We start from the raw sequence: 27,447 nt of genomic DNA, 5'->3' as shown, positions 1-27,447 counted from the left end.
TTTTTCAGAATAGCTAAGCCCTGTATTTGCTAAACTCAAGTGGCAAGTTTACTTTTTAACTGTTACATAAAATAATCAACATTTAGATGAATGGCTAGCAAAAATAGTCTCTGTATTCAACTTTGAGAAAGAGGGCAAGATGCTATAGGAGGTTTAAGTAGATAATGCATAATCTCCAAATTCATGTCAAGACTAATTTAAACTATGCCAATTAATTAGTAGGGGAAATATGCTTTCTACACGTTAAGTTGCTGAATATTTTTAAAAGCATCTGGCACATGTAACTGGTATAATTTACTTTTACTATAAGATATGTGGGCAAGTAGTCACAGGGACTAAACACACTGGTGCAGATAATTGCATTCCTTATTAAGTAAATTAGAATCCCAACAAGCCTGAGCAACCCAACTCTGTAATGACATAGGAGACCATTAAAGATTAAAAGAAAGAAGAAAATAAAGAAAAGAAGAACAAGAACGCCCGTCAGCAAATACTTTAACAAATAAATCACTTAGGCAAAGCTGAACAAGTTTTGAAAGGGCCTGCTTTGACAGATGTTCTCTGGAAAAGCAAAGGCTTTAGGCAAAACGAATATCTTTATTTATTTATTTATTTTTAAAGCCACGAAATACTAGTAATGTTTCTATATTTTTCAAATACTTTAATTTTTTAGAAAATGCTATTTACAACCATTGTTCAGGGACATTCCCACCCTGCCACTTCAAGATACTCATCAAGGGAACTTAGGTTCACATAGATTTGTCCCAAGTATAAGATTAATCACAAAAGCAACTTTACTCCCTAAGTTAGGGAATAAAACTTCCTAAAAATTTATAAAACATCAAGAGTCACTATTGATGTGACTTCACATTCTAAAGCTGTAAAAAATCATCCATACTGCTTTCACAGGAGGGCCTGTTTAGAATCCATGCTATAAAAGCCCACATTTTCACAATAGGAAGCAAACTTTAAAAGACAGAGTTCTTACATTTCTCTGTATGAATAAGATTTGCTGACTGTTGACATTTATGAAACTCAAAATACAGGTATTTTAGATAAAACTTGTTTACAGGAAATGAAATTCCAGAAAATGATCATGCAAAGTGTACTTACCAGTGCTTACGCCTTCCCTTCACCTAACGCTTGAATTCTAGGCTTCCACACACTTTTCTATCTTTCCAATTAAAAACGCTGCAGCCTGCTACACCCCATAAAATGGCCGTGTTGTTTAACCAAGAAAAACATGTTAGAGGTTGAGCTGTCACTTTTAAAAGAAAAATAAAATAAACAATTGCTTCTTTTGTGGTGAAGCATAAAACACTTAGGCTGGCATTTTAAATCATGGAGCTCCCCTGGACGTTGCTACTGCTCTTCAAGTAGTTGTAGTAAAACTTCCGCCACATTCTTGCTTTCTGCACTGTCTCTCAGTAGTAACCGATCAGAACAGGCTAGCAAACAACTCCTTCCTAAATGTAAGCTCTAATTTCTTCTTCTGCAGTGAAATGAACCAAGTTTCTATGCAAAAGAATGAGTGACAGTATGCCCAGCCAATCCGCTTGGGGTTTTTCAGGAAAATCACCCCTTAATTCATTCAAAATTAGGTCATATGACACTATTTGAAATACTATTGGCTTAGAATGAAAGTAATGTTTGACTCTACACAGGATAAGGCCACCCATCTATGCTTCCCTGGGCTGAAGATACCTTGACTATAAACGGTACTGTGAATTAAATACACACACACAGGGGAAAAAAAAAGAATGTAGCCTTACCAGAGCTTCCCAACTATTAAAGGGCCGGAGTTCTGTTATCTTCTGAGCCTTTTTCTGAGAACACTGAGGAATCAAAGTAAGTTCACCAATTGAAGCATCTTGAAGGAAGTGAAGAATTTTACCTTTATAGCCATCCTCCATCACTTCTTCACCACTACTATAGTCCTCGTCTAATGAACTACCGACATCAGAACCTGAATCATATTCAGAGTCTTCAATAACTCTTTTAGGATTAAATACATTTTTTTTACGTTTCTTGTTAAAACCATTTTGTGGTTTCATGGAACATTTCTGTTTCAATTTTGTTTTAGCTGCGTTTTTAGGATAATTTTGACTTCTTGAAGAAATTTCTTTTCCATTTGGAAACTCACTTGGTGAAGCATATTGCATATCTGTGTACAAAGACAAAAATAACTACATTAGAAAGATATAAATTAAATATAAACTAATATAAATTAAATAACATTAAAGATAAAATTAAATAAAACTTCAAGTAAGAAAATTATTTAAACAAGTATTCATGCTTTTTTAATACAGAATTCAACTATAATTTATTGTTAAATCTTGATATACTTTAAAGAGAAATACTGAAGTAGAATTTGAAGTCATACAATGAATTGAAATAGTTTCAAAAATAGGTGACAACTTCTTTTTTTAAACAAATTAAATATAAATCCTCATTTTCTATCAAAGATCCTGAGAATATAAATGGCAGCTGCATATACATAAGATGTCCCAGATGTTACTTAGCAGCCCCACCCCCAGGTCAAAACTGATGGGTGCAGCAAAAATAATGCTCATCCTAAATTAAAACTATCCATAGTATAACTAATTTTTCCATCACCCATCCCCACTATTCTAGGTTCATCATTACCAAAAATCATTTAAATATGTTATCAACAAGCACCACTACTTTATCACTGATTACGCTACCATATTCCATGGATTTCTAAGATGCCCGTGATCGAAGGTACACTGTTATTTTATGTACTAGTAAGAAATACAAACAGTTTCTCTATAACACAGTATTTTGTTATTTAGAATATTTATGTTTTACTTAGTCAAAGAGCTTTCAGACTTGCATATTATCATACATTCATTCTTGTACACATATTAAAAAATAAGCAAAATAAATTGAATATTCTTCACATTTATTCACATTCATAATCTTTCCCTTCTGAATCTTTTTTCAGACTCAGAATTAGTGATACTGGTGGTTTTCTTTTCTCCACACAATATCATTCTCTGTGCCATCAAGAGCATTTGTTGTGTAGCATTTCCTAAAATAATTCATTAAAAACAGACAAAAAACAACAAAAACCCTAAAGCCATTGTGTTGGCCTTTTAAAAAGCTGGCTTTGCAATTAAGAAGAGCTAGTCTACTTGATTTCTACTTAAGGATGTTACTAAACATGTGTGATTCAACTCCTCCCCACTACTTCTCTACCCTTTGGTGCCTAGTGTTAAAAATGTTCCACTATGGGATCAGGGACTGTCTTCCATGATAAGCATCTTATAAGTTTCTGATACTGGTGCTTTTGATATTCATGTAAGTGCAGACTAGGACATCTACGTTACAGTGATTATAAGACACCAGCCTAAGAGCTGTTAAAATGTAAAAAAAAGAATGTTTCTTTTGTACTCAATAAAACATGGTAGTTTATAAGTAGACTTAACTATCAAAAAAAGTTAGCCAAATAGAAAAAAATGTTTATTGTTTCATTCTACACTGCAGTAAAGAACAGGCCAAAACATTTGGGAACTGGTTTCTAACATCTCATGCAATCCCATTCCCTGGTTATTAGCTAATAGGTTTACTATTTTCTTATATACTAAGATATAATATATTGGGAAGTATGAATTTTCTGTAATGACAAAGAACAGATAATTACCTTGGTCTTCCGCAAACACTTTTAAAGATTCTAAAGCCTCTGTGTACATCCATTCATGTTCCTTGAGTACTTCCCTTAATTCCTAGAAATAAGTCATTGATCCTTTTATTAAAAATCTAAAATTAACAACTTGTTGAAAACTTTTATACTCTTTTAAAAATAAGTAAATCACCTGAAAACTTAATAGAGTTCACATCTGATTATTTCACACTTGTTTTTATGTTGCTTTACAAATGCTTTCTGTATATTTAATTTCACTTTTGTAAATTTCTTCAAAGGGAAGGAAGCTTGATAGTTTTTGCATTTCTACTCTTGCTATGAGGTGCTCTGAACACTAGAGTATGAAAAACTGTTTGCTCAATTAAACTGCAACATGCAGATAGGCTTTTATAAACTGCCAACTTCAAAACATGTAATTTGAACATATGCAAAGAACCAGTAGAGCAACAAGACTTTGCATTCAGCTCATCAGAATTTAGCAGATGTACTACCTGTACATATACCTGAATAAATCAATACAAGTGTAAATGTAGTCCCAATGTTAAACAAATAATGTGTTTTCAAGTACAATAAGGTGATTAAACACAGGCACTTTTAGCACTGGCATGCTTGGCATGGGTCTTTACTGACTCTGAAAGTATTTTTACTATCTAGCAAATACACCAAAGCTTATTAAGACACTGAAATATAGTATTACACTTTAAAATTCTTCGTGAAAAATTTAAAGGATGAGCATACGAAGAAAGCTAAAACAAGTGACTTGGGATTATAGATGGCTTTGTAGAGGATCTGCATTTTATATGAGATGACAGTTGTTACTACATTTATGTTTGTTATGATTATATGATGTTACCGTTATAATGCTGATACTATAGTTAGCAAATAAGGTAAATAAACAATGTAAACTAGCAGTACAAAGATATCTTATGATATTGATAAATAAGAATATTTAATCAGAAAAGTGCAAAACTCACCCTAAGCTTTTCACATGGTTGACCTCAAAAGACTATTTTGTAATACAAACATTTAGTACATACTGATTAAATTTCTGCACATGACTACTCACCTCTTTATCAAAATTGGGAAATTCCTTTTGCAATTTCAACACAATACTTTCCTGTTTTTCCCAATTACTGCTAGATTCTGCAGACTCATTTGATTCCTCTCCCTAATGGGGAGGTAAAAAAGAGAACCAATTTAAGATATCATCAATAACAACAGTCTTAAGACAATCACGTTTGTATTTTGACTTGATTTGGAAGTTTTCACACTCGATCAAGAATCCAAAAATGTTTCTTTTTGTTCATGCGAAAATTGACAGATTTATATCTTAAGGATAAAAAATATTACTGGTTTAAGATCACTCAAAAGACCTTGACTACATATCCAATAACTCACACTTCACTCATACGATGCTCAAAATGAGCTAAATCTGCTAAAATAACTAGAATGATCCTCAAACTAACCTGAAATAACTCAGGTATACGGAAGTCTCTCCAAGCCAATGGCAAAAACCCAACCCAACCCAACCAAACCACCTCATTCATGCCAACAATTTCATATCCTCTACAAATTTCAAATACTGAGAGAAAAGAAGTTTACTTTTACTCCACTCTTGAATGGTTTAAATATTAACTGCTCAGTCACAAAAGTGACACAATGACAAAGAAACGTATACAAAACTAAATAATATATAAATTAAACATTAATTTGGGAATAACTGTGGCTACTCATACACACTATCTCTTTCCTCTGTCACTTAACTTCATTTGAAGAAACTGGTTAAAATTCCACATTTAAACAAAAAAAGATTCCTTGGGTTCATATATAAGAAAAATCTTGCATTTTAGTCAATCTAAAAGCAGTTATCTACTTTGCTAAGAACTGTACCACATGCTATACAAACATGAGAGAGAAAAGCACGGTTTCATACTTTCCCTTTTACCTCCTTCCTTATCCAACAACAATACTATTTTTTTCTTTCACTGAGAGAAATATCTAAATTGTGAGCGATACCTTTCTTGCACACAGGAGTAAGATGAAGTTCCACACGACAGAGACATAAGATGGTATGGAAGTTAGGAGTAGGAAGAAGAAAACTAGATGTGTTTTTGTAATAGTTAAGTGGCCTGTGTGGGCTGGACCACAAAGACCACGGATATGCTATGAAGCTGAAAAATTAAACCAGTGCTAATATTGCTTAAAGGTCTGGAGTGCCAAACTGAGGTCAGTCTTTATTCAGAAAGCAAGAGGATTTTGAGCAGGGGAATAATAAAACATTAATATTCGGAGAAAGCATTTCAAAGCCATCAAAAATTCATACCGCCATCCTCGCTTTGCAGATGAAGACACTGAAGCTCGAAGAACAATCCTTTTAAAGGTCACAGCTGGATAATCACCAGCTGAGGTACAAATAGAAACTTAGGCGTCTAACCCTAGATCAGTGTTCCTCCATTACCTAAGCGTTTCCTAAACTTTAGTAGTTCACACAGCACGTTCGTGATTTGAAATGAGTCAAACACCATCAAAGGATGAATAAACAAATTGTAGTATGCACATAAAATTGAATATTATTCAGCCCTAAAAAAAGGAATGAAGTACTGACACATGCTACAACATGGATGAACCTCAAAAATATCAAGCTAAGTGAAAGAAGCTAGACACAAAAGGCCATATATTTTATGATTACATTTATATGAAATACTCAGAATCGGTAAATCCAGAGACAAAAAACTGACTGGTGGTTGGCAGGGGCTAGGGGGAGAAGAGAATGGGGAGAAACTGCTTAAAAAATACAGCATGCTATTACTGGGTGATAAAAATGTTTTGGGACTAGACAGGAGTGGTAGTCGTACAACACCGTGAATGTACTAAATGCCGCTGAAGTTTTAATGGTTAATTTTATGCTATGTGAATTTCACCTGAAGAAAAAAAGTTAAAATATTTGGAAAACAGTAAATATCTTTTGGGAATTAAATATGTGGCAGCACAAATTAAACACTCAGTAGGTCGTGTGCCGATCTGCTCTTCACTCGCGGACCCCACACTTCTATCAGCTCTGCTAATACCTGGTGACTGAAGATACCTATGCAGTCCAGTGGTTATGCTTGAGCTTTACAGAAGCCAGGTGATACACAACCTTTGGGCTCAAATCGTCTTAGTGGGTCCAGGGGTTATGAATCAATCCTGTGGTTATTTTTCTGGTTTCAGAATGCAGAGTTGCAACTGACAAATTTGTCACTGCCAGAAATCCCACATTAGCTCCTTGACCCATGGATTAAGGGCCATAATTGTAGAAAATACCAAATCTAAGGCACTACTAGCATTGTCCCTCTGAAGAAGCAGCAGCAGCAACACCATATTTCTGAGGTGACTGCAGAGACTGACTCCACCATCCCAGATCCCAGGGTAATGTGCCTCCATGGCCTATACAAAAGCTGAATGGGTCATAGAGAATTAGTTTAGATTATCATAAACAAACAGGTGACAACCCCAACTGGTAGCTGCTATACCAGCTGCTATTTTTACTAGAGAAAATCAATATAACTACGAGACTATTACTCTAGCAGAATTAGAAAAGACTAGCAGAAGCAATCTGCTTTTGTCTGGGCAGGGTCAGCGATGGACACACCTTCACTGTTTTCAGAGCTATGGTAAATCTCCATCTCTCTTTCATAAAACAGTACTCAAGGACTCTGATAGTTCTGCACAGTCCACAGTATATCACTTTGATCCTCTATACTGAACACGTCACACAGATTGGACTTGAGAAGCAGGAAGCAGTGGCTATTTTTAGATGGCCTTAGTAAGAAACATGCATGCTAGAGTAGAAAATAACCACCCTCAAATCCTGGGCCCACCACTTTCATGAATTATACAGGGGTCCAATCTGGAGCATGCTGCAAATTCCACTCTGGAAAAAAAAAAAAAGACAAATGGCTGGCACTGGTGCCTCTGAGAGAGAGGCGCAACACTTCGGCGGGCCTCTCTGGATCCTGGAGGCAATGTATACTTCAGTACAGTGTATGCCGCTCTGATCGCTTTATGAAGAGCCCTTAAGTCTGTCAGGAATGGGGCGCAGATTAAGACAAGGCTCTGTAGCAGGTCCAGGGTGCGGTGCAAGGTCCTTTGCCACTTGGGTTTTGTGACCAGCAAGTAAATGCAGTGATTCCCAAAGAATCTGTGGCTCATAAGGATGTTGTATTGAAGTCTCTGGAAATCCCCAACAGGAAAATCATGGCAGAGACCCTATGGCTTCAAAGAAAGGTCATGTCCTCTTCTGCTGACAACTACAATCTGTTCCGCTATAACATGACACATCCATTTCCAAAAATTATTGCACGTGCAAAATCATGAAAATAAAAGCTACCGTGTTTGAGAAAAATTGTGTTAGAGGTATAACATTCAAAAACTTCATTAGTGACACATTTAAAAAAGGAAGAAACCTTAAAAGAAGGGTAGCATAATTTTACACATTAAATGGTTAAGAAATACATAAATACTACAATAAATATGAACTCAAGTTTGCTTGGGGATGTTAACATTGGAAGAGTTGTCGCTTATGAGTTACTATGAAATGGCAGATGAATGGTTATTTGAAAATGAACAGCTATGGAAAGGCGTGACTCACTGTCCTTGTGCTATCTCTGCTGTATGGCTGAAAATATAAATATTAACTTAAAAATAAACAAATAAACAAAATCAATAAATTTCTGCTAACTTCGCTAGCCTCCTCCTCTCATATTAAAGCTGCCTGGGGCTTCCCCGGTGGCACAGTGGTTAAGAATCTGCCTGCCAATGCAGGGGACATGGGTTCAAGCCCTGGTCCAAGATCCCACATGCTGTGGAGCAACTAAGCCCGTGCGCCACAACTACCGAGCCCACGTGCCACAACTACTGAAGCCCGTGCGCCTATAGCCCGTGCTCTGCAACTGCAACAAGAGAAGACACCGCAATGAGAAGCCTGCGCACTGCAATGAAGAGTGCAGCTCCCAGCTCGCCTCGACTAGAGAAAGCCCACGGGCAGCAATGAAGACCCAACGCAGCCAAAAAAAAAAAATGAATAGATAAAATAAATTAAAAAATATATATATTTAAGAAAAAAAATAAAACAAATAAAGCTGCCTGTTAGGTTCAAGATTCAACTGGATGCCATGAACAACTCTCCTACTTTGTTCAGCATTAAAGCCATTATCTTCAGTAAAGACAAGGCTGAAGTAAACAGTAGAACTGTTTTCAACAACATTTAAAACACTTGATAACTTTACTGTTAATCTGTCATGGTGTAAACTTTTGATTTTCACTGTCACTGTCACCATCATCGTCTGCATCCACATGGCCGTCAGCAGCAAATTGTTCCAAGCCTTCTGCGGTTAGATCATCAGGGTGGGACTCTAGCTCTTCAACATCTTCATTTTCTATCTCCTCAAATCCAACCTGTTTTCCTAAACCAACAGCTTGTTCTGAATTTTAAAAAATTTCTCTGAAGCTTCAAGTTCTTCAAAATCACAAATCAAGTCAAGAAAAATTTTCCACGATACATAATGCAAACACTCTTTTGTTACATCACTCCAGGCTTCTAAAATGGTGGCAATGTCCGCTCCAATGTTAAATCTCTTCCAAAATTCTATAACCATATCTGCATTCTCACCTTCAATTACAGTAATTAGTATCTTAAATGTTCACTTTAATTAGTAAGCCATAAATGCTGCTAACACATTTTTACCAAGAGACTGTATGAGAGATGTGGTTTTTGGAGGCAAAAGAAAAAAAGCCTCCTTCAACCAATATTTACTGCACTTTGCAGAATTCTTTGTGATCAGATAAAGTGGGAGAAAAATCCTGAACTTGTTTTACAGAGTTTACATAACTGTTAGAACCAGCTGAATGTGAACAACTGCTTACAATATAATCCCATTTAAGATGGCAGCATTGTACACAACTTCAGGCAGTACAACTTACTGTCCATTTTGTATAGAAAAGATGGTTAGAGGTACAGATCAATGATATACCATGGACAACAGCCAAGGAGAAGAACAAGAGTGGAAGATCGGGGAAGAGGTACACTGTTGGACTTAGAAGTTTTTCTGAGAACAGAATGTAAGGGTAAGAGCATGCCATGTGAATGTTCGGCAAACATTAAGTCCTATTGCATAGGAGTTTTTAATAATCACGTGGACAAGATGATTCATTCTTTGAACACCAAAATAAGACTGTGGATGCATGCTTGGACGCACTTGGATGCATGCTCAATGTGTCTATACACAAACAGCCATGGCAACATGGACTAAGTCTGTGCACACAGATCAACAGGATAAGACTAGTCGCTCCTCACACCTAAAACTCACAGAATTTTTACTTCCTACCGTTATGAGTCTTCAAGGCAAGAGTACTTCTGTGGAGGGACACAACAACTATCCCATTAAATTAGGGTACAGACTGCCATCTGCTATTTAGGGCTTCATGCATCACTAAATCACAGGCAAAGGCGGAGGTGACTGTGCTAGCCGGGGTGACGGAGTTTGATTCTGATTACCAAAAAGAAATTGTGCGGTCATGGATGCAGGCAGGGAGGACTATGTCTAGATTCACTGGGAGGCCTCTTGGTGGATCTTCTCCATAAAGTAAAAGTCAATGGAAAACTAGAATAACCCAGTAAAAGCGTAACCACTATTATTTTTAGATAAGCAGTTAAATATCAAAGGAGTCAACTGTAAGAATTGTAAGTAGTTGTCACTGAGGAGTATGAAATGGTGCTGGTACTGGTAACAGCTGTTTTACATAAGTGTGGTTCAACCATATGTATCTATTAAATTTTATGAAATAGAATTTAAAGTATATTTTCCCCAAAAGGTACTTTACCACACCACTAGAATATTTTTTTAAGTTAATTTTATAACTCAGAGATAAGCAATTAATACTGGATAAATTAAAAAGAAAGGAAAATCAGTCACAAATGAGATCCAACCATAAATTTTCTTAGTTGTAAGAGAGAAGACTGATTCACTGAGGTGCATTTTTAGTATGTCCACAGACTCAACAAATTCTGTGCTTAAGCAACTAATTTTGATGTTGCAATTCAAATGTAACTCACTTGATCCAATCTCTTCTTTTTCATAGATTGATCATCATTAAATTCATCTTCCTCAAATGGCTCTGAAGAAGAAGATAATTTTCTTTTCCTGGGTCCACCACCTTCTAAAACAGAGAAGGACATTCAAAGTTTGCACAGATATTATAAGAATCATTAATGCAAAACAAACACAAAAATGTTATTATAATGAATATACTTGTAGACAGTTCTCTTGACATCAGGCCCAATGTTATTTCTTCTACATATGACATACATTCAATAAATGTTAACTGAATTGAAGGAAAAATAAACAGAGCCTCTTTTCAGTCTTTCAGAAGTAGAAATCACTGTAAAAATGTACTTATTTGTAAACCATCACATTATTTAATGCTAAAAATACACATCTTTAAATTGAAAGTAATTCTATAGTAGGAAGAAGAGGTTCTCCCCAATGCCTGAATGTTTAGTAGTGAAAAAAAAAATTGAGCCCATCAGCTTATCTGAATAGCATCAGATAATTAAGTGCCTACTATGTACCAGGCTTTGCAGGGGGCTTTTATAAACTGCTGTTTCATTTACTTTCCACAACAAACCTACAAAGTAAGTATATACTCATTTTACAAATTAGGAGGAACTGAGATACAGAGAGCTCAAGCGATTAATGCTCTTAACCTAAAAACAAGAAAGTATAACACAAGAGAGTGCTGTATGACAGTAATAGGAAATCTGCACATTCTGTTATGACTGAGAGAAGAACTCAATCTACATGATCTGGAGAAGCTATGTTGCGTATTTTTTACTTTGTATACATTCATATACTTCTTCAGTACCTTCGCTTTCAGAGAGCGAATTCCAGAGACATACTGCAGTGCTAGTATGAAAGCATTTGCTGAAAGCTTACAAAGGTTTAAGATTTCAGTATTAATTATATCAGTACCCTAACTATGCAGTTAGAAATAAAACTTGTAGAAATATAATATTCAAAATAAATACAGACATGACAGCTTTTAAGCTGTAAGCATGAAAATTTCATAATATGGCTATAATAAAATTGAATGCCATCAACATTTCAATGTATAGTAATTACATGCTTTAAGTATGCATGCTTAAATTTTTTCCCCCTTTATTTCATAAAGTAAATGTGCATTCTGCATATGCCAACTAACTGCCAGCATCCACTTTAAAAAGGGGAAAATATAACCACCACTCTATCATCTATATATGCTGGGGTTAAGTGAATACCATTAGTAATATTCTAATATTCAAAGTCTGAAAAAAAGCTTCAAACTAGGTGATTTATGCCATGTCACCTAGACATGTTTAATCCTTTCTCAAAAAGAACAAAAGCTTTTTCTTGGTCAATAAAGAATTCTTCAGCCCTAATTATCTGTTTATATATCTTTCTGTGGTTAATATTATGGCATCAAATTTTTATACGTATGTAAAATGGCTACAGGCATAAATCTGCAAATATATGTGGGAGAAAACACATAACTAAAAATTTAGTACAAAAGGTTACATAAGAGCACATAATGCTTACTTACCTACATATAAATTTATTTATAATTATTAACCAAAAATTGTGCATGTATCTAAAGAAAACAGGTTAATATTCTATGTTAAATACCACTTCCCAATTACGTGTCTCATACATTTCCATCTTTTTTGGGGTGTACCCATCATCAATTTCAGGAAGAAAAAAAGTAGGTTAGACATGTACCTCACACCCCAAATAAAAATATATTTTACTTAAATTCAATATTTTAAAATAAAAAGTAAAACATGAAGCTGCAAAAAGAAAATATGAACAAAGAACACAAACAGGCAGTTCAACAGGAAAAAAAAAAGAGAAAAGATGGTCAACCTCATTAATAACTAAAGACAGGTAAAATAAAGTAACCCTTTTTTTTTCCATCCTGAGATTAAAAGGACAGTTGTACCAGACTGTGGGCAAACAGCCACTTTTAAACATTATAAATTTTTACAGTCTTTCTGGAAGGTAGTCTAAATAATACATCTCAGAATTTTAGATGTGTGTTTCTTTCAGTCCAACAATTCTTTTTCTAGGAATTTATTTACAAAACTGATGGAGAATGTTTGCTTAGGCATACATAAAAATTTTTAACTAAGTATCTAAGTGCCCATTAATAAGCTATTAGACAAGTCAGGATACACTGTTATAAAGAACTGAGTAGACTTTTAGATATAAAAAAGGTTACAAAACAGCAAAAATAACAGGATAGTCACATAAAAATGTTTTGCCTACTCTTATACATATATAGAGAAATGGAAGAAATAGCTAGACTCCTGACAACATCAGTAAATTCATATTTTTACCTTTTAAAGCAGGGTAAAACTTCAGATACACATTTTTGTTTTTATAACTTAGTATTCATAAATGAAAACTTTCAGAAGGCCATGCAAAAAAGATACCCTTACTGTTTAACATGCAGGATGATACTGTCTATAAAAGATTGTAATTTGTGGTAAAACCAATGTCCAACATCAAGATTTGTGGAACTGTCCAAGATGTCTTACAGGCCTTTTGTTGGTGAGACAAAGCTGTCATTCTATACATTACCTCAAAAGTGTACTATTCTAAAGATAAGGATGACTGATATATGACTATCCTGTCCATTCTAAGAGGAAGCATGGAAGTTTACTTAAAAAAAACAAGAAAAACCTGATTTTTTCTTTCCTTGTAATTTGCCACTTAACACTTAAAAAAAAAAAAGAAGTTATATCAAAGTCTAGTAATAAGAATGAGAATTAAAAAACTCAGCTAAAGTTCAAACTTAATAAGGACTGTAAACTCCACGAGGGCAGAGGTTTTGTCCATTTTGTTTCGGCAGGTACCCTCAGTGCCTAAAATAGCATCTGGCATCCAGTAGTAGTTGCACAATAAATATCTGTTAAATTAATGAATAAAGTAGAATGATATAAATTGCTCAAGAGAAAAAAGATTAGACACTGCTGTGGAATAAAGTTATTCAACAGGTTTTGCATTGGAAAGATTCTGGAATACTGAAATATTATGAAGACAAGAAAGAATATGTAAGATGCCCCAAACCATTTAGCAACTCAACAAATGTTAACTGAGCCTACCATTTTTCAGGAACTTTTACAGTAGGGATACTGTAATGAAGACACACTCAACCTTCTCCTGTACCATTTCCTATTATCAGATGGCCCTTAAGAACAAAGAAATGCTAACATGTACTATGTACTTACTATGTGCTACACACTATAAGAAATTTACAATAACTTTATCACTTCTTCTTAACAATCTAAGAGTTTGATACTATTATCATACTATTTTCCTGCAATGGAGACAGACAGAAAAGTTAGGCAACACTGCCCAAGGTTATACAGCTAGTAAGTAAAGGAAAAGGAAGAATTGTAAGATTTGGTTATGAATGAGAGATCATGTGGATAAAATATCATCATCTTTGGATCCACTCCAATACAATCCATTTAGGGGGGTAAATATGAGGTAGATAATTGTTGAAGAAAGATGATGGGCCCATGAGAACACATTATGGTGTTTTCTATTTTTGTATAACTACCCACTTAGGAAAACGGGCACCCATTCACACTGTCGATGGACGCATAAATTGGCAGAACTCTTAAAATTAACACTGAAGTGCATGTTCAATTTTAAAATGTGCATACCCTTTGATTCAGCATCCTAGTTTGAAGTTTAGCCTACAGAAATAATAACATAAAGATTTACTTACAAGGCTATTTACTTTTGTACTATAGCTAATGAAATAATGTGACCATAAATGCTAATTAACAGAGAAACAGTTAATAAACTAATCCTATGGATAGTCACAGAGGAATGTTATGGAGGCATTTTTTCATTAGATAAATCTGATTGCACTGACAAGTTATCCATGGTAAATCATCAAGTGATTTTTCTCAAAATGCAAACCAATACTATAATCATATTTTGTAATCTAATGTGTACGTGTGTTGTATAATAGTGTGTAGGTTTGCTTTCATTCCTTAAATACGTTATTTGGTAGTGAGATTATATGTTATTTTTACTTGTTTGGTATGTACAAAAAATAAAAAATCTAGATAGCATTTACTAAAAAAAAACTGGAGGTGTTTTTTATAATGCAAGCTCCTTTAAATGTATTTATTTTTGTATTCTAAGCCTGGATTACAGAGTAAATATTTACTAAATGTAGGAATGCTGATTACCAGCTAGGACGTTCCTTAAGACATGATGTTCTTGACTCAGATTTATGTAAATAAAACTATAATGCAATTGAAAGGACACTTAAGAAAGAACACATACCTCGCAAAACTTCACTGATATGAGATTTGATCTGTAGAGAACAAGCAAAATTACCAATGAAAAAACTGCCCCCTTCCCTTTTTTGGGAAAAAAAAATCAACCTAGAAAATTCAGTTCCCAAGTAGCTGTATGACCTCAGGTAATTCCCTTAACCTTTTTTTTTTTTTTTTTTTTTTAAACCTTCTTAATCTTCACAGTTTTCACCTAAAAACCCTGAAGCTGTTAATACCTCCTAAGGTTCCTATAAGAATTCATGAAGGAGCTTGGTAAATTAAAGAGTAATATTAAAATGAGAAGATATTTATTATGTAACTAGTTAAGTCAGCATGGGGTGAAACTAAGTCAGGCATACCTGCATCACCAAACATCAGCAAGGCAGCAGCAATTGCTCCATCCATAGTGCTGGTTGATTCAATTAACTAACAAAATGAGAAAAGATTAATGTTTTAAAAATAATACTTTAAGAATTATTTCACAAAGTTACCAAATATTGAAGAACGAATATATTAAATATACACAAAGTGGAGAAATATACATACATATTAGCTTAAGTTCATTAAATCCTATGATAAATTTTCAGAAAATCTGGATTATCTAAAAAGGTCTTACCTAAGCGTACCTTAAAATGTATTAGATTTAGTTAACACCACTTTAAAGCAAAAAATAAAACATAGTCTATGTACAGTGTATTCAAGGTTTTGTTATTTTAATTGCAAGGCTGTGCACTGAAGTCTCAAAAACTTCCTACCTATGAGTGAGTCCAGGCACTGTGTGTGTGTGTGTGAGAGAGAGAGAGAGAGAGAGAGAGAGAGAGAGAGAGACAGAGGCAGAGAGGGAGAGAGAGAGAGAGAGGGAAGGAGAGGGAAAGAGAGAGGGAGGAGGGAGGGAAGGAGGGAGAGAGAGAGAGACACTGACAGACATTTAAAATAAACCACAATTCTGGCATAATTTTTTTTAAATCTAATACTTCTTGAGTGGGATAAAGGACTCTTGAAATTTGCTCTATTTCTAAATTGCTCTAAATTAAATTGCTTGAATTTGTTCAAGAACATATTAATATACGGCTTACATAATTAACAGTTTCAAAATAACTATTTTTTATACTGTTCTGTAACATTTTGGATTTCAGAAAAAACTAAATATCCCGTATTTTTCTCTTGCTATAGTTTCCTGTATTTCCAATGAGCTACTTGTTTTAAAAAGATCTCACTTTTTAAAATAAGCTATTTTTGTATTAAATTAAATAGCCTCAAAACAAATTGATAATGCTCTTTTCTATACTAGTTTTCCTCATCTTGGATCCTCAGATATCCTGTAAGCCCCTCCTCATTTTCAAAACAGTCAAAGCATATTCTTATCAAGCCTAGGACTAAATTTATATTTTATAATTTCTTGAATTATTTTATGTGGGTCTAAAAGCCTTTGTAGAGTAACCTATGTCACCTTTAAATCTTTTGAAATGATGGGAGATCACTTGAAATCCAGATTACTTCAAGAGAGTGCTGTTTTGAGCAAGTGATAGGCTAAATTCCCAAAATTTCAGATACTACTGAAATATACATACAAAGTTCATTTATTGATATCAATCCTATTTTTCCACTGTAATTATAAAATTAGAGATAAATGTTTCTATAGGAAATAAATCCCCTTGAACTACCTGAAAAACTGGCAATCAAGCTAAAGTATTTTTAAACTGAGATTTGTTTCTTTATGTTGAATATTTTACCTACTCCATCATGTTTATTCTGCTGAAAGTTCTTTCCAACACTTTTAAGTGTTGCTACTAGTGGCTACATCCGTTCCTTCTTTTTCTAGGAAAAAACCCCATTGGGAGGCAAATTATGCTACTAGAAGGGGAACATGTAGACCCAAGATACCATTAAAGTTTCATTTAGCTAACAGTAAGAAGGTATCAAATGATCTGGGAAAAAAAGATTCATATTAAATATACCAGAGAACAAAGGAATAATATAATCCACACTTAAAAGAGTTCAAACTAGCAGGCCTAGGACCATTTTTGGTTCAGACATGCTTTGCTTGACCTGAATGGTATTTTTGGTTTTATCTTTCTTTAGTTACCATAAAAAGGAATGAAGTACCGATACAACAAGAAAGAACCTCAAAACCTTACACTAAGTGCAAGAAGTCAGTCATAAAAGATCACACATTCTATGTTCCCACTTATATGAAATGTCCAGAATAGGCAAATCTATAAAGACAGAAATCAGTGGTTGTCTAGGACTGGGGGAGGGAAATGGAGAGTGACTGCTAATGGGTAGAAGGATTCTTTCTGGAATGATTAGATTATGGTGATGGTTGCACAACTTTGTAAATATACTAAAACCCAATAAATTATACACTTTAAATAGGTGATCTTTACGGCATGTAAACTGTTATCTCAATAAAGCTGTTAAATTGATGATCAACACCAAATAAAAATCCAGCCCTTTCACTTTATTTGAAAATCTGAACTATTTGATAAAAACAGGCTGTCACTGATTTCACATGGTCATATCTTACCAAAGCTAAGGAGCAGCTACCCCTCTTAGAAAGGGTATGTGCCAATGTCCACCACTTCAGAGTTACCTGCCAAGCCCAGATACGGTACCTCCTACGCCTCAGCTTGGGGAAGGGGAATTGTCGGGGGTGGGTGGGTGGTGGTGATGATCAATACAAAGGCGAAAAAACTGTGCACCTATAATTAAATGATTCCCCGAAGATCATTCAATTACTAAGTGGCAGAGCTAGGGCTAAACTATTTACTAACCTTCAGAGGTTTATTCTCTATCTAAAAGTTAATGGAATGGTGAGTTTTTATGTCCTTTTACAATAAGACATAGATACCTATAACAGTCCAACTACAGCCACTTATTTTGTTTCTATAGTTCAATCAATATTTCTCGGCAAGGGTGCTAGTGGCAGGCAATTCTTCTGTTATGCAGGACTGGCCTCAGTATTGTAGGGCGTTAAGCATCCCTGGTCACACGCACTCAATGTGAACAGCAACAACTCCTTGTTATTTCCGGGGAAAAAAAGAAAAAAAGCCTCCTGACGTTTCTGAGTTTCTAGTGAGAGGTGGGGGGAGGAAGGTTGTCCCCATTTCAGAACCATTCAAACACAAAAAACTTCACAACCTATGTGAGATACAGAGAAGCCCAGATTATACTATTTATAGGTGAATAAACCTCACCTACTATAAGACTCAACAAGTAAATCTCTGGCATTTGCCTTTATTAAATATTAAAGTTAATAATTATCTTCAAACATAAGATATCTTTAGAAAAATGACTATCCACTAAATACAGCACTGGATGTAGGAGACATTTTAATCATCAATGCAACTATAATAACCAATTACTATAAAGGGGTATATAACCTTAAGTAAATCACTGTCACTTCTCTGCGGAAAAAGTTCCTTCAAGGTCTGAAGTTTAGCATCTTTAAGGTCTTCCAATTCCGAAAGGTCTTCCAATTCTGAAATATCATTATTATTTCTACCTGCCATGGCAGGAAGGCCTTGGGACTCTTCATCTTCAGATGGCTCAGAACTAAAAATATTTTCAGAGGGAAAAAAACAGTGTTTTAATGTATTACTAAAGTTATTTCATTATAATTGTATATATGTGTATATATAAAATACAGTATATTTCCAGTTCTTTTCAATAATAAATGCAATCTATACCTGTCAAAGATTGAAACGACTTTTTTCATTTCAGTACAGTTGTGCATATAAATCTACATTCCCAAAGTCAGCATACTTTGAACATATCTCAAATTATCTGGGCTGGGATAGAAAAGAACAGCAAAAACCTGCACTTATTTTGTTAAGATCCATACTCATCCATTGCACGCCCACTTTCTCTTTCCTACTTTTTCACCTGTACCCTGAATAAAAGATGAGTGTTGTCATGTTGCTCCTGAGAAATTCTGAAGCATACACTAGTACAAAGATAAAAGAATTTTCATATCCTAGCTAGGAGATCAGAATCTAAGTGTTAAAATCGGAATGGCCCCATTCAATATCAGACTGTCTACCAGGAACAAAACACTTCTTCCACACACGGGGAGCATTTATTTTATATAAGGCTTCGTGCAACAACAACTAACTTAATCTCATTACATTTCACTTCATATGTTTATCCTATATAAAAGACATTGTAAGCCAAATTTCACTCGTGTATTTCCAAACAAACAAAAAAAAATCTCATTTTGAAATTGTGATTTTCTACCACAGTAAGCATTCTGAAGATCAAAAAGCAGAAGTATAACAAATGGGCAGAAGTTATAAAAATCAAAGAAAGAAATATAGTTAAATATATTCCTAGTTCCAGAGAATGCAGACTTTGCTATGCAGCTAATTTTATTTTTGGACAGCTCTCTTAGACACATATCCAGGACCTGTATTTTAGTAACTTCTCTATACTTTATTCATGTTAGTTCAACTGTACCTGTTAGGGCACTGGTTATGCCTAAGAATCCCCTGAAAACATATAAAAACAGATTGTGAAGGATGAGGAATATGTATTTTAACAAGATTCTAGGCTGACTTCTTGAACCTTGCTCTGAAAAACCGTTCTAAAGTAACAAGGTAAAATAAATCTCTTCTTTTAACACTCTGTCTGGCCTTCAGTATTTGAAGACAATTACATGTACCTCCCTTTCCATTACACCTAGCCTTTTCATTCCTTATGCACTCATCTCTAAGTTTTCACTCTGCCTCACTACATTCACGCTCCCTAACTGATTCTGCGTCTTAGCTCGCTGAGAACATGAAAGCTTTCCGGTTTGAACCCTTTTCCGTTCCTGTACTGGATAAACCACTTCAAAGGTCCTGGCTCTTCTGACCATCACAACCCTAACCTAGCGATCAGATTCATCACCATTCCACGTGACAAACTGAGGTGCCCTTGATGTAGTAAGTCTTCATGTTGACAATGAATCTTATCATGCCTTGGACTTAATGCCCAATTTACAGGAAATACAAATAACAGAGGAATAAATTCAACACCATCATGAAGAAACAATCAGAAAAGTCTATTTTGTCTAAAAGACTTGATCTCTTCAATAAGTTAAAATCCTTAAAAAAGAGGAGAGGAGGGGAGTGGACTATCTTAAGATCAAAAGATAGTTAAGAGTCATGACATCCAAATGTACCTTATTTGGATTCTGGTTTGAAAAACTAGCTACAAAACACATGAAATCTGAATATAAACTGGGAATTAGATGATGTAGAGAACTGTTCACTGATAACAGTACTTGTTTTTTTGGAAGTGGGATGTACAGCAAGTATTAAGGGAAGAAATGTTGGGGTATCCTTAATTTACTTTAAAATACTTCAGCTAATAATAATAATTAATGAAATAATGAAATAAGGGAAAACATTAAAAACTGTTAAAGGTAGGTGGTATATATAAGTGTTCATTAGCTATTATTTTATTTTCTAATATGACTGAAGCTTTAAAGATAAAAGAAAAAAATCTACAAGAACAAGAATGACCACTTTGTGTTCTTTTATCCGGTCTCAGATCAAGTTATTCCCTTCTTCTTCTTCACTTCTTCACTTTATTCCCTTCTGTTGAAGTCCCTGCTTAGTGCTAAGGGATTCATTCTAGCCCTTTCTACTTCCTACAGGGCCCTGCTTAACTGGCCACCATCTTCTCTCCTGAATCTTTTCTCTCCTTAAGCTCTTTCTCCCAAGCCTGCAATGCATTCAAGACTGCACTTCGTTCAGTGTGCCAAGGGTTCTAGGCACTGTGGACACAGCAGTGAAATAAGCAGACTCTCCTCTCCTTCACAAATTTTATAAGGCTGATTTTCTATTTCAGCGCTTCCTATATTGTTCCCAACTTACTGGTTTGTATCTTCTGCCCCACCACTTTGGTGAAACTGTCCTAAGGGCAATAATACCCTCTAAAATGTCAAACGTGATTTAAAACACAAACCAGAACCCCCGGAACCTTTCACTGGTTGTCTTCTCCTCTGTGTTCCCACCACTGTTACTCTTTGCAAAGGCGGCCCTACCCTAACCCTCACCCCAGCGGTTCTGCAGCATCATTACTTCTGATTTTCCCTTGACCTCTGAGCCTGTCCTTAATCTCTGTAGAAGGCTTTCTTCCTTTTTCACCTCCTTGAACTGCCAGTATTACCTAGGATTCCGTCTTCAGCTCCTTCGTGTCTATTAATGCTTCCTGAGAGACTGCATCAATTGCCAGAGTTTCTATCATCTACATCAGTGGTTCTCAAAAGGGGGGCAATTTTGCCCCCAGAGGACATTTGGCAATGTCTAGAGACATTTTTGATTGTCTTGACTAGAGAGGTGCTACTGGCATCTAGCCGGTAGAGGTCAGGGATTCTGCTAAACATCCTACAACGTACAGGACAGCCCCTCACAACAAAGAACTACCTGGTCCAAAACATCAACAGTGTCAAGGTTAAGAAATCCTGATAACCAAAAAGGCCCATGCATAGGTACTGATTGTAACGATGGAATGTGCACACAATGCAGTACTATGGAGTTGTGAAAAAGAATACGGATTTTTATGAGCTGACATGATTTCCAGGATATATATACTGCTAAGTTAATAAAACAGAGAATAAATGTACATATATATCTATACATACCCAATACAAGATACAGTGCTGTCTTCTGTGTAGGAAACAAGAAGAAAAGATACATGAAAGGAAAACAAAGTATGACTAGAAACTAAACAAACTGGTTAGTTCTGAGGTAGGAGGAGGAAGGGGTCAGAAGGAGAAGGGACGGAAAGTTAATACTTCTCTAAGCACACTGTACATGGAGTTTTAATTTTTGGAACTGTGTTAATATTTTTAATATTTGAAAGTAAAATTTTTTTAAAAAGGGACAAGGGAAAAACCCTAAAAGGAATACAAACAGAAATTAATGAACTGAACTACATTTCAAGTGAATAACAAAGAAAAATTTAAATAAATAAGCCAAGTACTTTAACCATACACCCTCATCTAAAGACAAAATAAAACTTATAAACAAATCTTAAACTCTTAGTGAGCTTAATGGTCAAGTAGCATGATTACAGCAATTCTGAAACTATTTTATGTACATTGAGTGATTGAACAAATCAGCAAATATAATGATATTGGTGGAAGCAGAGTTCTCACTGTCAGAGAAAGAAATATAGAGAAGAGGCAAGGAGGAGCCTTGTAGTAGTAGATTAGAATGAAATATATTATTATAAACTCATGATTTAAAAAACAAACCAACAAACAAACAACATTCTCTCGTTCTCTTATATCCTAGCCCATTCTTGCTAAAAGGGCAATGACATAATCCCCTGCTTCACCCAATAGCAAAGAAAGGACACACCTAGTCCACAGATTTCCAAATACCATTCCTTTAAAAAGGAACCAGTGCTACTTGGAGAAATGGCTAATTCTAATTTCAGGCTTGGAGTAGAGAAAACACTAGTCTGCAACATTTTGCGCCAGAAGGGAAAGGCTCAAAAAATGATAGGAACCTGTCAAAACCAGGGTCTATGTAAAGGGGCCCTGCCAAAACTGAGCAATTTCAGCATCAAAATGAGTAATTATAGTAATAGATTATAATGTTAAGCAAAAAAGCACCTATAATTCCATTTTTGTATTTACTGTGCTAAATAAATATATGAATAAATAAGGAGAAAATGGAAAACTATCTATAGTAGAATAGCAAATAATGAAAGTATAAATTCTAGACTGTTAGTTAGAATACCACCTTTCACAACTACCAGTGTAGTAACGGATTCAGGCAAGAATCATCAATAGATGCTACAACTATTGAAGGGAAGTCTGCTAAGGAAGAGGATCCTTACCCAGTCTTAAAATATCTCATCAGAGATTACTTAATCATTAAAAACGGGAAAATGGTTAACTTTATAGGAGAAACCTGGCAGGCTTCTGAGTGGTTAAGTTCCCTTCACCAATAATGAGACAAACTGGTTATCAGTGTGCCTCCTAACATAACATACTGAGGAGGACACAAAATCATTTATGTCACTCCTAACACTTAACCTAAATTTAATCATGAAGAAACAACACGGGTGCAGAAATTGAGAGACATCCTAAAAAACCTGGCCTGTTACCTTCAAAGGCCAATTATCATGAAAATCAAAAAGGCTGAAACTTCCAGATTAAACGAGACTAAAGACACATGAAAAACGAAACCCAATGTATGATGCTGGAAAAAACTTTACTCAAAATATGATCCATGGGCTGACGCCTAGTCCTCGAAATCAAACTGTCTGTTATCTGTCCACGACAAGATAAGGAACTTAAAACAGAAGGAAAAACAACTACATTACTGAGCACATTGCTTAGTTCAGATTTTTTTTTTTTTTTTTCTTTTCATTACAAGACTTTCTTGGTGAAGGAATGAGTACATTGATTTACATTCTAGGGCACATTCCTTACTGATAAACTAGTACTCTGAGTAGCACTACTATAAAGAACATTATTGGGATAACTGGTAAAATTTAAATATGGACTATATATTAGATGATATTACTGTACCAACATTAATCAGTATTTGTGAATTTGAAATGCTACTTTTGGAGGGAATTCCCTGGCGGTCCAGTGGTTAGGACTCAGAGCTTTCACTCATGGGGCCCAGCTTCGATCCTTGGTCGGGGAACTGAGATCCTGCAAGCCACGAGGTGTCGCCAAAAATAAATAAATAAAAAAAAAAAAAAAAAAAAAAAAGAAATGCTACTCTTGTTATGTAAGAGAATGACCTTGTTCTTAGGAGATAAACGTGAAATTATTAGAGGCAAAGGTTTCAGTAATAATTCTAATTATTATTTTATGAAGAAGGTGACAAGCAAATGTGGGGAAATGTTAACAATGGGTGAATCTTAATCTTTTTAAAAGGATGTGGAAATTGATTATTCTTGCAACTTTTCCGTAAGTTTAAATTTTTTTCAAAATAAAAAGTAAAATTTGGAGTGCTAATATATCAATTTTCCTCAGGATTTCCCACACAGGATCATCACTATTTTTTATTTCAGAGTGACGTTCAGGATAAAGGCATGTTCATCAGGGCTTATATACACAAAGCAGCTCATTTTCAGAGGAAATCCTCATCTTGGGAGTGCACGGTGTTAACCTCTTGCACCTCTGCCACACTTTCTTCACTTAGCTTCTGATCACACAACCTTCTGACTTTTTTTCTTACCTCAATGACTGCTCCTTCTAGAGTCTTCTATAAGTTTCTTCTCATCTCCTGTTCCTAAAATCCAGAGTTCGCCTGGCCTAAGTCCTTCAATTAAGAGATCTTCTGTTTTCCAGCTATACTAGCATCTCTTACTGATTTCATCTAATCACGTACCTCTTAATATCAAGTATCCTGACAACTGGTAAATTCAGATGTGGAACCCTGACCTCTCTCCAGAACCCGGAGAGTCACAAATGCAACTGCCTACCTGACAGGCCCACTTCAGAGGCCTAAGCGTCTCCTCAATCCCAGCACGTCCGAGACTGAGTTGCTGATCTTTCCTTCGGGAGGCGCTCCCCCACCGCACCCAAGGCGGCATTCCTCACCCAGTTAGTGCCGACTCCATCCTTCCAGTTGCTCAGGTCAAGTATCTTAGGGTCAGCCCTGACTCCCTTCTCTCCCATGCCATTTGAAATCCATCAGTAAATCCTCTCTGCTCTACCTGCAGAGTATATTCAGAATCTAACCACTTATTATTCACTCCCACAGCGACTAGCATGGTTTAAGCTTCCACCATCTTTTGCCTTGGTTATTACAACAGTATTCATGCTTCTACTACGACTCCCCTACAGCCTTAAAAGCTTTTAAACATATAGATCAGATCATTTTACTCCTCTGCTCAATATGTTCCTTTAGTTTCCCATCTCGTTCAGAATAAAAGCCAGAGTCTATGGGCTTAACATGGGAAAGCTCTTTCCCTATCCCACCTTCTGACCTTAGGTCCTTCACTTCGCATCATTAGCCAACACTCTCCCCCCCAACCCCGCCCACTTTCCTCAAAAACAACAGGCAAAGTACTGCTTCAGGGTCATTAAACAGGCTACTCCCAATGCCCCTCCCACCATATCCACATGGCTCCCTTTCTTAGCTCCTTCACGTCTTAAGAAGATGAAGCCTTTTCTGACCATGCACTTTAGAAACCATGCCCTTACCCCGGCCCCAAACCCTGTATTTCCCTTCCGTTTGCCCATCATATGTATTATTTGACAAACTGCATTTTTAATTTATTTACTGTTTTTCTATCTAACATACAAAGCTCCGTGCTAGCTCAATGAATGTGTCCCAAAAATGTTAAAATGATTTGACTCTAGGATTCAAGAACAAATCAGAAAGCAGTTACAGGTGACTGCAGGTACTTGTGAAAATAATTTCTCTATCTATGGAGAATGAAAAACTTAAATATTTGCTCTCACTGAACTTGTTATTGAAAATCAGAACCATGGGAGTTCCCTGGTGGTTCAGTACTTAGGACTTGGTGCTTTTACTGCTGTGGCCTGGGTTCACTCCCTGGTTGGGGAGCTAAGATCCCACAGCGCATGGCCCAGCCAGAAAAAAAAAAAAAATCAGTTATCCAGTCTCTCTCTCTCTCTCACTCACACATACACCCACCCACACCCACACACATCTCTCAAGTTAGGGAAAAATGATGAAGATGCAGTCAGGAAAAGGCAAAGAAGGGGAGAAGTCATCAAAACTTTTCAGTTTAAGTAACTTTTTCTCAAAAAAAGTCTTATACATGCAAATATAATGAATCTATTAAGTTGCTTACACTATAATCACTGTGTCTTTGCTGAATTTTTTCTCTTGAACTGTACTGGAGCAATCTGGGGAAACAACATCTTCACTATCTGAAGACAAATCAATATATTGAATTCCTCTTTGATTCTTGAAATACGATATACTTGCTTTTCTTTCATTTTCTGGGGTTTCTGGAACACTAGAATCTTCTGCAAAAGAGAAAAAGCAGAAAGGAATTTTGAGTAACTTGAAAATAAAGCAAATTTGTTTTTGATAATTACAAATCATGTGCTAAAAATCTTTAGCTTCATTCACTGTTTCCATCCTAAAACCAAAAATTCCTCCCGTTTTAAAGAAAAAACTAATAGTCAACCAGGGCTGGCATTAAATGATTTTCCAATTCACAGGTTACTTACTAGCAAGAACTTAGTGGACACTGCAAAACAGGTTTGCATTTTATATTTTAACCCTTTTCTCTCTGTGCTTTTGCTTCCTAGTACCCAGTTCTTGCCTAAGAGAACACGGACACGAGAGCCCAAACAACTTGAATTTCAATCCCATCTCTCAGCTAAGTTACTTAATCTCTCTAAGTCTCTGCATCCTCAGATGTAAAACAGAGATGCCAATAATCACAGGGCCAATGTGCACATAAAATCAGAAGATACGTATTAAGCACTTAGTTCAGTAATTGGCACACAGCCAGTATTCAACAAACATTAGCTCTTACACAAATGTTGGTGTTATGGACAAAATTATGTCCCCTCCAAAATTCCTATGTTGAAGTTCCAACCCCCAGTACCTCAGAATGTAACGTATTTGGAGATAGGTCCTTCACAGAGGTGACTAACTTAAAATGAGGCAGTTAGGTTAGTGACCTAATCCAAAAGGACTGATGTCCTTATAAGAGACACCAAGGATGTGTGTGCATGGAGGAAAGGTGATGTGAGCACACAGCAAGAAAGCGGCCACCTGCAGCCCAAGGAGAAAGGCCTTACAAGAAACTGAACCAGCCAACACTTTCATCTTGGACTTCTAACTTCCAGATATGGGAGAAAATAAACGTCTGCTGGTTAAGCCACCCAGTCTGTGGTACTTTGTTAGGGCAGCCCTCACGAACTAATGAAGTTGGCATCACCCGTCTATGCAAAACAAATGAGTATAGTATTCTATTGAGGTCTCCTCTCTCCAAAGGGCTGAGTTCTAAAATTATTCTCCGTTATACACTTGAGGAGAGATCAGCTTTAAGCAATTCATACTGAAGTAAAAGTAGTCAGTGTCTTGGTTTAGTGAATACCGTCACCCCTCAGTATCGGTGAGGTTTGGGGGGACTGGTTCCAGGACTTCCCTGCCCTGCACACCAAAACTGGGGGATGCTCCTGTCCCCCCCTAAAACTCTTGGCCTCGCCCCCCATTAACCGTCATGAAATGATAGCCATCATTATCATAAGCCTCCTGAGTCATATTTGTAAAGAACATTAACCAAGGTCTATATAACCAATCGCCTGGAGTGAACTAAAAAATACTTTACTTCCTGCAATGAAGTCCTAGCAACATTACCGAAAAGCAAATCACAAAATTGTTCCAAAAGAACAATTTTATAAATGTTGAGTGTGCCTTGGGTGAAAAACTCTGCTCTGGAACAAATCACAGCTATGTTAACTGTC

General features: G+C 35.8%; 1 protein-coding gene across 3 annotated transcripts in view; it reads right to left on the bottom strand.

Annotated features, from left to right (window-relative positions):
• Positions 1 to 27,447, bottom strand: part of SMARCAD1 (SNF2 related chromatin remodeling ATPase with DExD box 1) — a 68,076-nt gene that overhangs the window by 26,616 nt on the left and 14,013 nt on the right. For 2 of the 3 annotated variants that reach the window (XM_068542456.1, XM_068542455.1), the window contains exons 3-9: positions 25,815 to 25,992; positions 18,419 to 18,590; positions 15,395 to 15,461; positions 10,758 to 10,861; positions 4,731 to 4,832; positions 3,665 to 3,746; positions 1,773 to 2,164 (exon numbers count right to left, since the gene is read on the bottom strand). In XM_068542456.1, coding sequence (XP_068398557.1) covers positions 1,773 to 2,164; positions 3,665 to 3,746; positions 4,731 to 4,832; positions 10,758 to 10,861; positions 15,395 to 15,461; positions 18,419 to 18,590; positions 25,815 to 25,992 — 1,097 coding nt within the window. The remainder of the gene's footprint in view (positions 1 to 1,772; positions 2,165 to 3,664; positions 3,747 to 4,730; positions 4,833 to 10,757; positions 10,862 to 15,394; positions 15,462 to 18,418; positions 18,591 to 25,814; positions 25,993 to 27,447) is intronic. The other variant, XM_068542457.1, reaches the window with a different exon arrangement.

This window comes from Eschrichtius robustus, chromosome 4 (assembly GCF_028021215.1).
Source record: "Eschrichtius robustus isolate mEscRob2 chromosome 4, mEscRob2.pri, whole genome shotgun sequence".
Lineage (NCBI taxonomy): Eukaryota > Metazoa > Chordata > Mammalia > Artiodactyla > Eschrichtiidae > Eschrichtius > Eschrichtius robustus.
The sequence above is the reverse complement of the archived record's forward strand: the minus strand, read 5'-3'. Positions and strand labels throughout refer to the sequence as shown.